The sequence below is a fragment of the Pteropus alecto genome, unplaced genomic scaffold (assembly GCF_000325575.1).
Source record: "Pteropus alecto unplaced genomic scaffold, ASM32557v1 scaffold16, whole genome shotgun sequence".
NCBI classification, from domain to species: domain Eukaryota; kingdom Metazoa; phylum Chordata; class Mammalia; order Chiroptera; family Pteropodidae; genus Pteropus; species Pteropus alecto.
In genome coordinates, this window is record NW_006438867.1 from 3,571,692 (window position 1) to 3,584,052 (window position 12,361).

At 34.5% G+C, this 12,361-nt stretch overlaps 1 protein-coding gene across 8 annotated transcripts in view; it reads right to left on the minus strand.

Annotated features, from left to right (window-relative positions):
* Nucleotides 1-12,361, minus strand: part of NBEA (neurobeachin) — a 557,443-nt gene that overhangs the window by 273,132 nt on the left and 271,950 nt on the right. For all 8 annotated transcript variants that reach the window (XM_025049493.1, XM_025049492.1, XM_025049491.1 and 5 more), the window contains 2 exons: nt 11,153-11,261; nt 7,647-7,813 (listed from right to left, as the gene is read on the minus strand). In XM_025049493.1, the coding sequence (XP_024905261.1) occupies nt 7,647-7,813; nt 11,153-11,261 (276 nt within the window). The remainder of the gene's footprint in view (nt 1-7,646; nt 7,814-11,152; nt 11,262-12,361) is intronic.

The following is a 12,361-nucleotide window of genomic DNA, read 5'->3' on the forward strand; positions in this document are numbered from 1 at the left end:
CTTTCCTCCCATATTCATTCTGCTGCTAAGCTCACTTGAATTTTTAAATTTCAGATATTACATTTTTCGTTTTCATTTGTTTCCTTTTTACACTTTCTATTTCTCTGCTGAGATCTTCTAACATTCCATTCATTTTAAAAATGTTTACCTTTACTTCATAGAAGATGGTTATAATAGCTGCTTTTAAATCTTTATCTGACAGTTCCATCATCTGGGTCATTCTGGGATTGGTATCTGCTAATTGTTTTTCCTTAAGAAGTGGTTAAGATTTTCCTGATTCTTTAAATATTAAGTAATTTTGGATTGTTTATTGGATATTTAAATGTTATATTGTGAGACCCTGAATCCTGTTACTGTCCTTTGGAGGATGATTACTTATTTTTCTTTCAGCAGTTAACCAACCTGTTAAGTTCAGAATTGCAAATTCAAACTTGCCTTCTGTGGGCAGGGTTTCAATACTCATTCAACTCAAGTTTTGGATGTATCAACTTTAAAAATATTTTCTAAAGCCTTGGATTTTTTTAGTCTTAATTTTGTTTGAGGAGTACTTTTTGTTTCATTACTCTACTTGATAACTTTTATAGTTAATACAATAATTAGTAATCAATTTCATCCCTGGAATGATGGGCTTTAAGGTTAGATACACCTAGATTCAAATCCTTTCAAAATAGCTATGTAATGCTGGGCAAGCTATTCAACTTGTCTGAGTCTCACATTTCTCATCTGCAAAATGAGAAAAATGATACCTTTCTCACAGTGTTGTTAGAACGAAAATAAGACATCAGATGTGAGGAATCAGCAGAGTTACTGCCTGTACATAGCTACATAGCTGCCCTCAATAAATGTGAATTACTACCAACATCTTATCAGAAAACGAAATCTCGGTAGTAATGCGTATATTAAGATGCACACTAAAAAGTGGGGGTACACACAGGTGTGTGTATATTACTTTACTCAGGGTCTATCATAATCTCTCGATTTTAATTTAGGTTCCCATAACTTATATAGTTTTTTTCTTTTGAGAACTCTTAGGATCTATCAACTCTTTTAACTTTCAGTTACCTACAGTCACTGTGCTGTACAGTACATCCCTGGCACTTATTCATCTCACAACTGGAAGTTTGTGCTTTTTGACCTCCTTCATCCAATTCTCTCTCCCTTCCACCACCTATAACCCCTGGCAACCAGAAATCTGATCTCTTTTTCTGTGAGTTTTTCTTTTTTTTTTTTTAGTTCCATACATAAGTATAGTATTTATAACCATATAGAGACCGTATAGTATTTGTCTTTTTCTGTCCGACTTATTTCATTTAGTACATATAATGTTAGATCCATTCATGGTGTAAAAGGCAGGATTTCTGTGATTTTTTAATGTACGAATGAATAATATTCCACTGTGAGTGAATGTGAGTGAATGTATGTGTGTGTGTGTACACACAACTTCTTTATTCTTTCATCCACTGAGGGACACTTAGGTTGTTTACACGTCTTGGTCTCTTATAAATAATACTCTCTGAACATGGGGGTGCAGATATCTCTTTGATATGTTTTTCTTTCCTTTGGAAATATATCCAGAAGTGGGATTTGCTGGATCATATGGTAGTTATATTTTTAACTTTTTGAGGAACTTCCATACTGTTTTCCATAGTGGCTGTACCGATTTACATTCCCACCAACACTGCATGAGGGTTCCCTTTTCTCTACGTCTTCATTAGTATTTGTTATCTCTCGTCTTTTTGATGATAACTATTTTAACAGATGTGAGTTGATGTCTCATTGTGGTTTTAATTTACATTTCCCTAACAATTAGTGATGCTGAGCACCTTTTCGTGTACCTATTGGTCATCTGTATTTCTTCTTTGGAAAAATGTCTATTCAGGTCATTTGCCCATTTTTAAATGTGGTTCAAGTAGTTTAAAAAATAGAAATCCGATCTCAAAAGATAAAATAAATAAAGAAAAACTGTTTGTACATACCAAGTATTACTTAACAGCATTAACTCTTGAACATGCATTTTAAAGGGGCTTTGAAATTCTAGTTTTTCCTCAAGGCTGAAATAAAGATCAATAACATTAATTCAAAAGCTAAATTATGTTTGATCCAGCAGCATCGCTGAGTCAAAAAATAAAAGTAGTAAAACAAGTAGACATTATAGAAATGAAATTCCTCAGATTTAACATATATTTGAGAAAAAGATTGTAAATATGCATGATGTGTTATTCATTCCCCCCATTTAGGAAGCTACAAGTCTACTGAAAGAGACCGGCACATTCGCATAGCTATAAAACATTAAGTGATGTATCACAGGTAACGGCGATGCAGATAAGAACAACAAAGTATGAGGGGGCAAATTTGGGGAAGAGAGAACAAGCCAAGGAATGCTATGGAAAGGGTGACATTTGAACTTGGCTATAGACAGAGTGACCATATTTCCCGATTTCTTCCAGTATGTGTCTTCATAAAGCAACCAAACCAATCTTAAACATGAACCAGATTATGTTACTCTTTTGCTCAAAATCCTTCACTACTTTTCATGCCACTTAGGATAAAGTCATAAATACTTAACATGATCTACAAGACTTTAAATCATCTGGCTCATATGCTACTCTCCAGCCTTATCTCAAGCCACTATCCTTACTGCTCAGGAAGGTGTAGACATACTAGCCTCCTGTCTGTTTACTTTGTTATTTCTAAGCTCTGAGTCTTTGTAATATTTCTCTCCTGAATGTCTTACACACCAACCTTTGCTGGCAATCTCTTGCTCATCATTTCGGTTCTTAGCTTAAACGCAGCTTGTTCAAAGAAGACTCCCCGACTTCCTACCCTAAAATGAAGACCCTCTGTTATACAATGTCTTTCAGAGGACCCTAATTTTCCCCTAGTATTTGCCAAAGTTTGTATTTATATCATTTATTCCTACATATCAGTCTCTTCTACTAGACTACGACTATGTGAGACAGAGAGCAACTCTGTTTTGCTCATCACTATGCTACCACAAATAGAAGCTCAAGAGTTATCTGTTTATTAAATGAATAAAATCGACAAATTTTAAGTATACATTGCAAGTTGGACGGTGACTAAGTGGTATGGGAAATTACTTTAAAAAGGTTCTTTGGAAGGAGAAGAACAAAGCTGGAGGACTAATGCTACCAACGTCCAGAATTACCATAAAGCTAAAGTAAGCAAAACAGCGCGGTACTGGCAAAAGAATAGAAATAGGTCAATGGAACAGAGTAGGGAGCCCAGAAAGAGACCTCCATAAATATAGGCAACTGACAAAGGAGCTAAGGCAAGTCAGCCTTTTCAAAAAACAAAACAAAACAACAACAACAAAAACCAGTGCTATAGTGCTGAAAGAACCAATAAACACATAAATAAATCTAGACAGAGATCTTACACCCTTTATAAAAATTAACACAAAATGGATCACAGACCCAAATGTAAAATGCAAAAAACTATACAAATCTTCGAAGATAACGTAGGAGAAAATGACTTGGGCATGGTGGTGCCTTTTTAGATACAACAACAAAGATACTATCCATGAAAGGAACTATACAAATCTTCGAGGATAACATAGGAGAAAATGATTTGGGCATGGTGGTGCCTTTTAGATACAACAACAAAGATACTATCCATGAAAGAATTAATAGATCAGCTGGACTTCATTAAAATCCAAAACTTCTTTTCTACAAAAGAGTGTCAAGAGAATAAAAAGATAAGCCAAAGACTGGGAGAAAAATATTTGCAAAAGACACATCTAATAAAGGAGTGTTATCAAAATATACAAAGAACTCTTAATAAATTCTTAGTAAAAAAATGTACCATTCTGGTGAGTGACATTGATAAAAGGGAAAGGATAACACCTGCGTGTGGGGGGAGGGGTCAGATCTCTATATCTTGCTCTCAATTTAATTGTAAGCCTAAAACTGCTCTAAAAAATAAAGTCTTAAAAAAAAAAAGGCTCTTAGCAAAAAAGCCTAACAAATATGAGACATTTACTATGCGTCAAATACTGTGTTAAGCATTTTGCATACAATCTTCCGTGTTACCATTTAAATAACTTAACAAAGTAAGAATTGTTCATTCCATTTCCAGGTGAGTTTGAGCTTTGTTTTCACACAGGAATAAGTATTTATTTCATTTAATAAAATTATTTCATTTAAATTCTAAAACTGTCCCTGACCACAGAATAATTCATTATTCTATTCTATCATCGGTATCATCCCTGTAAAAAAAAGTATTCATTTATTCAGAAACATTTATTTAGCACCTACTATGCATTAGACATTATTATAGGTGCCACTGTGGACAAAAGAGAAAAAAATCTCTTCTATTGTGGAGCTTGTATTTTAGTGAGAAATGAAACAATAAAACTGATAAGTAAAATCTGCTATACTTTAGATAGTAATAAATGTTGAAAAAGGAAAATAAAGTAGAGACCTGCATTATAAAATATTTGGAGGAAGAAGAACTTCAGACAAGGTGGCTAGAAAAGGCCTTTTTGAGAAAGTATCATTTGAATTAAAGGCTGAAGAAAGTGGGAGAGCCAGTAGCCACATGGGTTTTTTTGGAGAAAGCATTCCAAGCAGAGTGATCATGCCCTGCAAGCTTGGAGAACATCAAGAACCCACAGTGACTGGAACAAAAAGAACCAAGGGGAAGCCGGAGGGGAGGGGGCACAGAGTTGACGAAGGCCAGGTCACGTGCCTTTAGCCCGGGGCTCACCCCATGGCAGCCCAAGCACCTCCATCTTTCGCACGCTGTCCCCACTGCTTGAAATGCTCAGACAGGTCTTTGCTCAAGTGGTTCCTCACCAGAGTGGCCTTCTCTGCCTATTCTATCAAAAATAGCACGCTTCTTTGTCCTTGTAGGTCACCGTTTTGTTTGTTTGTTTCCTCTCAGTGACGTGCGAAGCCTCTGGAGCGGTGCTGCCCAACAGGACTATGTGCGATGACAAAAATGTTCTGTGCTGTCTAATATGGCAGCACCAGCCACACATGTCTGTTGAGTACTTAAGTGTGGCTAATACAACGAAGGTATTGAATTTTTAATTAAATTTAATTTTTACGAATTAAATTTGAATAGCCACATATGACTTGTTACCATCTTGCATATAGCTCTGGCGGTTCACGAGCAGCGGAAAAGGATGTACGTTTTAGTAAGAATCACCCAGGCCGCTGTGCTGAGAAGGGACTCCGGGAGGACAAGGGCAAAAGCAGGAAAACTATGGAAAATGCTGAAGCAACAAGTCAGAAATGACGGTGCCTTGGGTCAGGTGACGTCAAAAGTAATGGTGAGAAGTTGTCAAATACTGGATATAATTTATGTCAGAGACAAGAGGACTTGCCAAAGGGCTCAATGTTGAATGTATGAAGAGTGACGAAGGCTAAGAGCAACATTTATGGCCAGGGCATCTGTAAGGCTGGAGTTCCCTTGTCCTGTTAAAAGGGAGGTGACTCATGGATATCCAAGTGTAAGATGCCACGTAGGCAGATGGATATACAGGTCTGAGGAGAAGGGAGAGATCTGGACTAGAGTTAAGGGTAAGACGAAGAAAAGATGGGGTCCAATGACTGTGGCTTTTTAATTCACCAAATACTAAGGAAGCTTAGAGAGAACACAGCCGCCCTTAAACATTTAAAGTTCAGCAGCAACCTGAGTGTAAACAATAAACTTTTATTTAATTAAAAAAAAAAAAAGATTTAAGGTTCAGTGACCCTCTTAAGGAAAGGAGGATGGTAACACTGTTTTTCAGTGAGTCGGCACTGGGAATTAATATGCGAGACAGGACAGGCACCTCCTCTGCTGAGGGGTCATGCTGCCAGTCTTTCTGTCAGTCTAATGAGATATCATACAGAGTGAGCAGAGCAGGAAACACATTTGATACGTCACCACGAGACTGACACTCTGAAGGTCACTGTCCTTTGGCTGCATTTTAATTACTTAACGAAACAGTAAAACCCAAACACTGTACAGCTTTAGACATTTACGGCAATATCCTGAGTCATACAAGCTAATTTGAATTATTAGCAGTATAATGTTACAGTCCTGACTATATGTAACTAAGTAAGTAAATCCCATTCAGATGACACAGAGAGAGACGATGTCTACAGCTGGTCAAAATGTTCATATTATTGCTACTCTACATGATGGTTAAATTTTATGTGGCAACGTGCCTAGGCTATGGCCTCAGCTGTTTGGTCAAATACTAGTCTAGATGTTGCTGTGAACCATTCTGCTGATATGATTAACACCAACAATCAATTGACTTTAAGTAAAAGATATTATTCTCAATCATGTAGGTGGGCCTCACCCAATCAGATGAAGGCCTTAACAGAAAAGACTGAGGTTCCCTGGAGAAGGAACCCTGCCTGGGTCTCCAGCCTGCCAGGCAGCCCCACAGATTTCAGACTTGCCAGCCCCCATGATCACGTAGGCCGATCCTTTAAAACATAACATCTCGGTCTGTATCTATTATCACATATAACCTACTGGTCTGTTTCTGTGTTTCTCTGGAGAACCCCGACTGACACACTATGCCTCTATTTGTACAAGCTGTGTAATACTATATACATTTTATGTAACCTCTTAAATCTTCAGTTTCTTCATTGTAATATGGAAAAATTTTCAGTATCGACCTTAATAGAGATGTTTGGAAGGTTAAACAAAATAATTCATGTAAAGTTCTTAGTGTTGTACCTGGCACACAATAAATATTTGACAAATGTTAGATGTCATGGTACTATTGTTATTATAAGAAACAAATACTGACTATTAACTATTTTTAAAGATAATGTATTATAATTTTACTTTTCATTAAAAATAATAAAGTTTTCTTAAATCCATCTGATACTTGAAATCCCAGGACAGTTGGTCGAATACTACCCTGGTCATATTCAAATGTTCTTCTCCAACTAACAGAATCACTTCTACCAGAATTCTTCTGAGTAGTGTCCTGTCCACATGAACCAACCCCTAAACTCTGCCAAAGACTTAATAAAAACATTTAATGGGATCAAATAAAATGAAGATGTAAAAATAAATAACATTAGCAATCTAAATATAGCGACATCCTCCATTGCTAGCCATTTTCCTAGAAAACTTCATTGTGCCGAAGGCAAAAAATTATAACCAGCAAACTGTAGAAAGGAGAACATCTGTAATTTCTAAATAACCAATTTTGATTTTAATTGAACTGTATATAATATCATAAATGCCCTAAACTGAGATGAAATTTTTCCTAAGAAAGACTGAATAGAAAAATATGGAAGAAAAAAAAATTAATGTATTACCTATTTGTAGTAAATGCTTATATTATTACTGATAATTAAGAAAACTAAGAATGATATAAATTTAATAAGAAGATTTGACTTTCTAGATTAAAATAGTTGCCTAAATAAATTTTATTGTTACATGTAAGTACAAATTAGAAATAACTTCCACTGGAGCTACTTTTAAAAGTTTATATTGTCTCCTAAATCATTCTAAAGAGGCATTCCTAAAGACACCAGGAAATAAGTCTAGTAATTTTTTATACTTTAAATCACATTTTCTAAATAATTAAAAAAAGTACAGTCCTTTTTAAAATTTTAACACTTATAATTAACCTATGAGTTATTATTTACTTGTAATTTGTTATAACTCACCTATGAGAAACTGCGCCCCAAGCCCCATGCTTATTCGTGAGAATATTAAGGATCTTCTGTTTCAGCTGATTTGCTGTGACGTGATCTCGATGTTTAGCAGCACTAATAAGGTGGTCGCACATCTTTTCCTCCTCTCTTCTATCAGCAGCATACTGGGCACACTGCGACTACAAAGGAATATAAACAATGCGTAACGATTGATGTATAACTTCCGCTATGCATAAGGAATAATATCTAACCTTAGCTTAAATGATAATTCAATTTCAAAGCTCAGATAATGTAATCTTTTGAAAGCTTATTCCCAAGAATACATATAGTCACTTTTCAAATTTGTAAAAATATGTTCTATGTATTTATACATAAAGTCTACATAAAATAATTTGGATAATGTTATATAAAGTAATTAATAGCTTTTAAGGTTTCTTCTGATTCTTAAATTCTGATTTTAATATATTCCAAAAACAATCATTTTAGAAACAAAATCAGCTTATTAAAAATGTAAATAGAGCTTTAACCAATATAGTATATATCTCACTTAAAATAAGAGTTATAGTTCTGATAAAAAAAACTCGCAATTTAAAGTTTTCTATTTCATAGATGTCAATATTGTGTAGAAGAAAAAGCAATGGTTTAGGTAACGAGACCTGGATTTTATTTCGCACTTTATGAAAATTATTTTTTACCACTGTACTCAGTATTATATTTATAAAATGAGGTGACAAGACATGGTTTTCTCTATAATCTTTCCCAACTCTAGAATTTAATGTGTTCCAAGGTTCTCAGGATAAGTACTATCTTATCCTTATCTTTTCTAATAATCAGCTGTCCTGTCAGCTCTGTTTTCACGCTCGCTGGTGTTAGTAACACAGCTAATCAATCTCATTGTGTAACGAAAGGTTCAATATGAACATGAAGCTCACCATTTCTTTAACTGTATTTGACTTTGTTTGTATAATAATTTTTGTATCGGTTGGATTGACTATAAATTTTAATATTACCAAGGATGTAACATGAGTAATATAAATAGGAAGGAAAAAAAAATTCACACATCTAAAAAAAATACATATAACTTGCTCACATTCATCATTACTATGTAAAACTGTTTCATAGAAGTATCTGAACACAGCGCTCAGTCTAACTACTGACAGAGGGCACGACCACAACTCACCTCTTTCAGAGAAATAACCTACAGTAATCTCAGAAGGATTAATTCATTTTCCAATTTATCTTTTTGTACAGGGAATCACCAATTAGTACAATGATCTGCTTCCATAATGAGGTTAATATTTCATTAGCTCATTGGAGAGTAAAATTAAATTTTCATTTTTCTTCCTTAACAATTACAGTAGTTAACTAAAAAAAATCTTAACTGTGAAGTATCCATCTCAAATTAAATACACTTTTCTTTCTTAATTATAAGCTTATATAAGAGAGAGAGAAAATTCTCAAAAAGTCTTAGTAAAATGTCACGACTTTTATAAAATCTTCTATAATTGAAAAATGATAAGTGTTTGGTGAACTACACACACATACACACACACACACACATCATTTATTAATATAGCTCTAACCTAAAAAGAACACACTCAAACATTTGGGTTAAAAAAATGTACATTCATTAAATAACAATGATAATACTCTCAAAATAGATTTATATTATATACATTTAATGTATATGTAACCTAAAAAATCACTGAATCTTCACGTCTCCCTTCATAGCTTTTTATCACCGTTGGCCACGCAGCCTCAATAGGAGTAATCTCATCCCCAAGGGGGTGAAAATTGGTGTTGAGGATATGTGAAAAAAATCTTACTCTTTTTACATATGAAGTACAGATGTACATACAGTACACAGACAGAAAGATATGCAGCATGTTGGTGGTAATAAAATTTCACTGGGGAACAGTTAGGACAAAAAGATTTTTTAAGGGGACAATAATGAAAAGGAGTTTAAAAGCTGCCATTAGCTTGATATCACCTTGCTTAAAAATGCGTTGAAGCTGGTCACTAATATCTAGCTACTTAAAAACTTATTTTAAATGTTTTTGCATGACAAACATTGATCTGCTTATATCCCATAAAATATCTTGATTTTTTTAGTAGAAATATGATTGAGTCAGAAGTGGTCCTGCAGAGAATTCACTTATTATTCTAAATCTTAATTTTCATAAAGTGTGAAGTCAAAAATTAATTGAATATTCTTCTTTTGTTTAGAGTTCTGACACATCTTAAACCTAAACATATTCTTCAAAGAACATATAATTCAATCTTGTCATCCAGATACCCTGATAAATATCCAAATGTTACTTATTGTTGAGGTGACATGAAAAGTCGCTTTGACAAACACTTAATTGTCAATGTACTTTAGTCAAAGTTTAAAATATTTGGTATCCTTTGCAAAATAAGATTGTTGCAATCCCACATGACATCTGTGCACTGTCTCATCTGACAAATGAAGGAGAGGTTACTGGTACTGAAGCGCCAAAGGCTATTTCTCAGTCTCACGCTTTTCAGCAGCTAGGTCAGAGATCACTGGACCCAGGACATCAACTTGCATAACCAAGAGAGCTGGTTTACTGAGATAAAAACCTCATCAAAACTGAAATCTTGTGCTCTGATTTCCAGCCACACCACACTTGTTCGCATGTTGCATCAGGAGAATAAATTGATGAGTTATTTATTATTTTCAAGGCCAGGGACAGTCCAACTTAAGCCAAACACCAGATTACCTAAATATTTATGAAACCAATTTTGTTTGAACAGAAGTAATTGTTATATTTAAAACATTAAAATCGGGATATTTGTTGAATTGAGGCAATACAAATAATGGCAAAAAAAATCACTAAAAATATAAATGCTAGAAATATAAAAATAATATTTTAAATTAAAATACAATTACTATGGAATGTATAGTACTTCAACATCCTTTAGTTTTTGCACATAAAATAGAATGACAGTTAATTTGTTCTTTATTCAAGGTACTTATGAGGATTTTTAAACTATTATACTTCTGTCTATACATACAGAGCTACGTATATATCATGGAATAGCAATGCTTCAATTGTCAATAAAATGTCAATTACAAAAAAAAAAAATGAAATACGAACTAACATGACCTATGGCCACTCTAAAGAAGGCTACATTAATAAATAATAAATTATTGAATGTTTGGTGAAACTGACTTCATATAACTACTTGTTATATCCATCTCTAAAGGTCTGTATGCTCTGCTAACTTAAAAATTATTAAAGTAATTGCATCATAAAATTTTATTTGATTTTAAGAGTAAATTAGAAGAACTTCAGTCTACCAAGTGGTTAGTCACTGGCATATTGTAAATGAGGTGAAAATAAACTAGTGCTGTGTTTGACACTTACTGAAGAACTGAAATGCCTGCCCTCGTTGAAATTTTCCTCTTACAAAAACTCTTCTTACTGTAAAGTCACCATTGGTGACGGTGGGCTTATAACAGAAAAGCAGACTCTCATCTGCTCCCAAAAGCTTACCTCAAACTCTGCATGTTTATGTACGTCTTCAGCTCTCTGTCTGTTCAAAATAAACTCAGCTTCATTTGCAACACGAACTATGTGGTCCTTCATAGCATGGCACAGTAATCTGAAAATAAAAAATACCTTTGGAATTATTATTCTTGATAGCTTTGGTAGATCCAACTTTTTCAATAATTAAACTTCAGTATTACAAATATTAATTATGAATAAATTTCAGACGAAGCTACATTATATAATTAATATAGTTGAAATTATAATTTGGTGATATTTGAAATATAGAAATATGACATAAAACTGGTACAGCAATGCCTGTTAAATACAGTGTGTCTTGTGAACAAATCATTCACTTAATAAAACTTAATGCGATAAAAATAGAGGATTTCTGATAGAGTGATTTAAAATGGTTCAAACAATTCATTACCTTGGAAATAAATTTTCACACAAAGGCTAGGTGACGTTATATTAGGAAATCTATAGACTGGATTCTTACTTTAATGAACACAGATGACAGGACTAAATACCATTTAAAATTCATTTAAACGCTAAGATTCTAAATTCTAAGATGGAGCTACAGTGAAATTTAAAAATGTAAACATGGGGCAAATTTTTTTAAACAATTATTTTCACCACTTTCCTTTACTAGTATATTATTCAGTCTTTTCTCTACCTAGCTTTCCTAACTTAGCAATATATCTTAGAGACCCTTCCATGCCTACATAGCGAGCTTCTTCGCCTTCTACAGCACGGGCAGAGAGTACTTCCAAAGATGGTTGCAGTAATGCCCTCACCCCACGTGCCCTTTGCGGTGCGATTTTGTCAAAGGGAAGTCTTTTTACACTTCTCTTAGGGCCAGGTGACTTCCAGTGACCAACAGAATACAACAGAAGTGATGCTATGTAACTTCTGAGGTCAGGGTATACAATGCCTTGCAGCTCTTGCCCTCCTTTCATGGAGCTCTCCTAGAATTTGCTGCAATGCTAAGAGAAGCTCGTAGCATGTAGAGAGCCTCAGAGAGAGCAGAGGAGCTCAGCCTTCCAGGCCTAGAGGATCCCCAGCCCAAAGCCAGCCTCCCGGGTAGCTGCGGCCTCAGACAATTCTCCACGGTACTAAAGAACTGCTTGGCTGAGCCCAGTCAATGAGATTCGTGAAAGGTTAAAAAAAATATGGCTGTTGGTTTAAGCCACATGATGATGATGATGATGATGA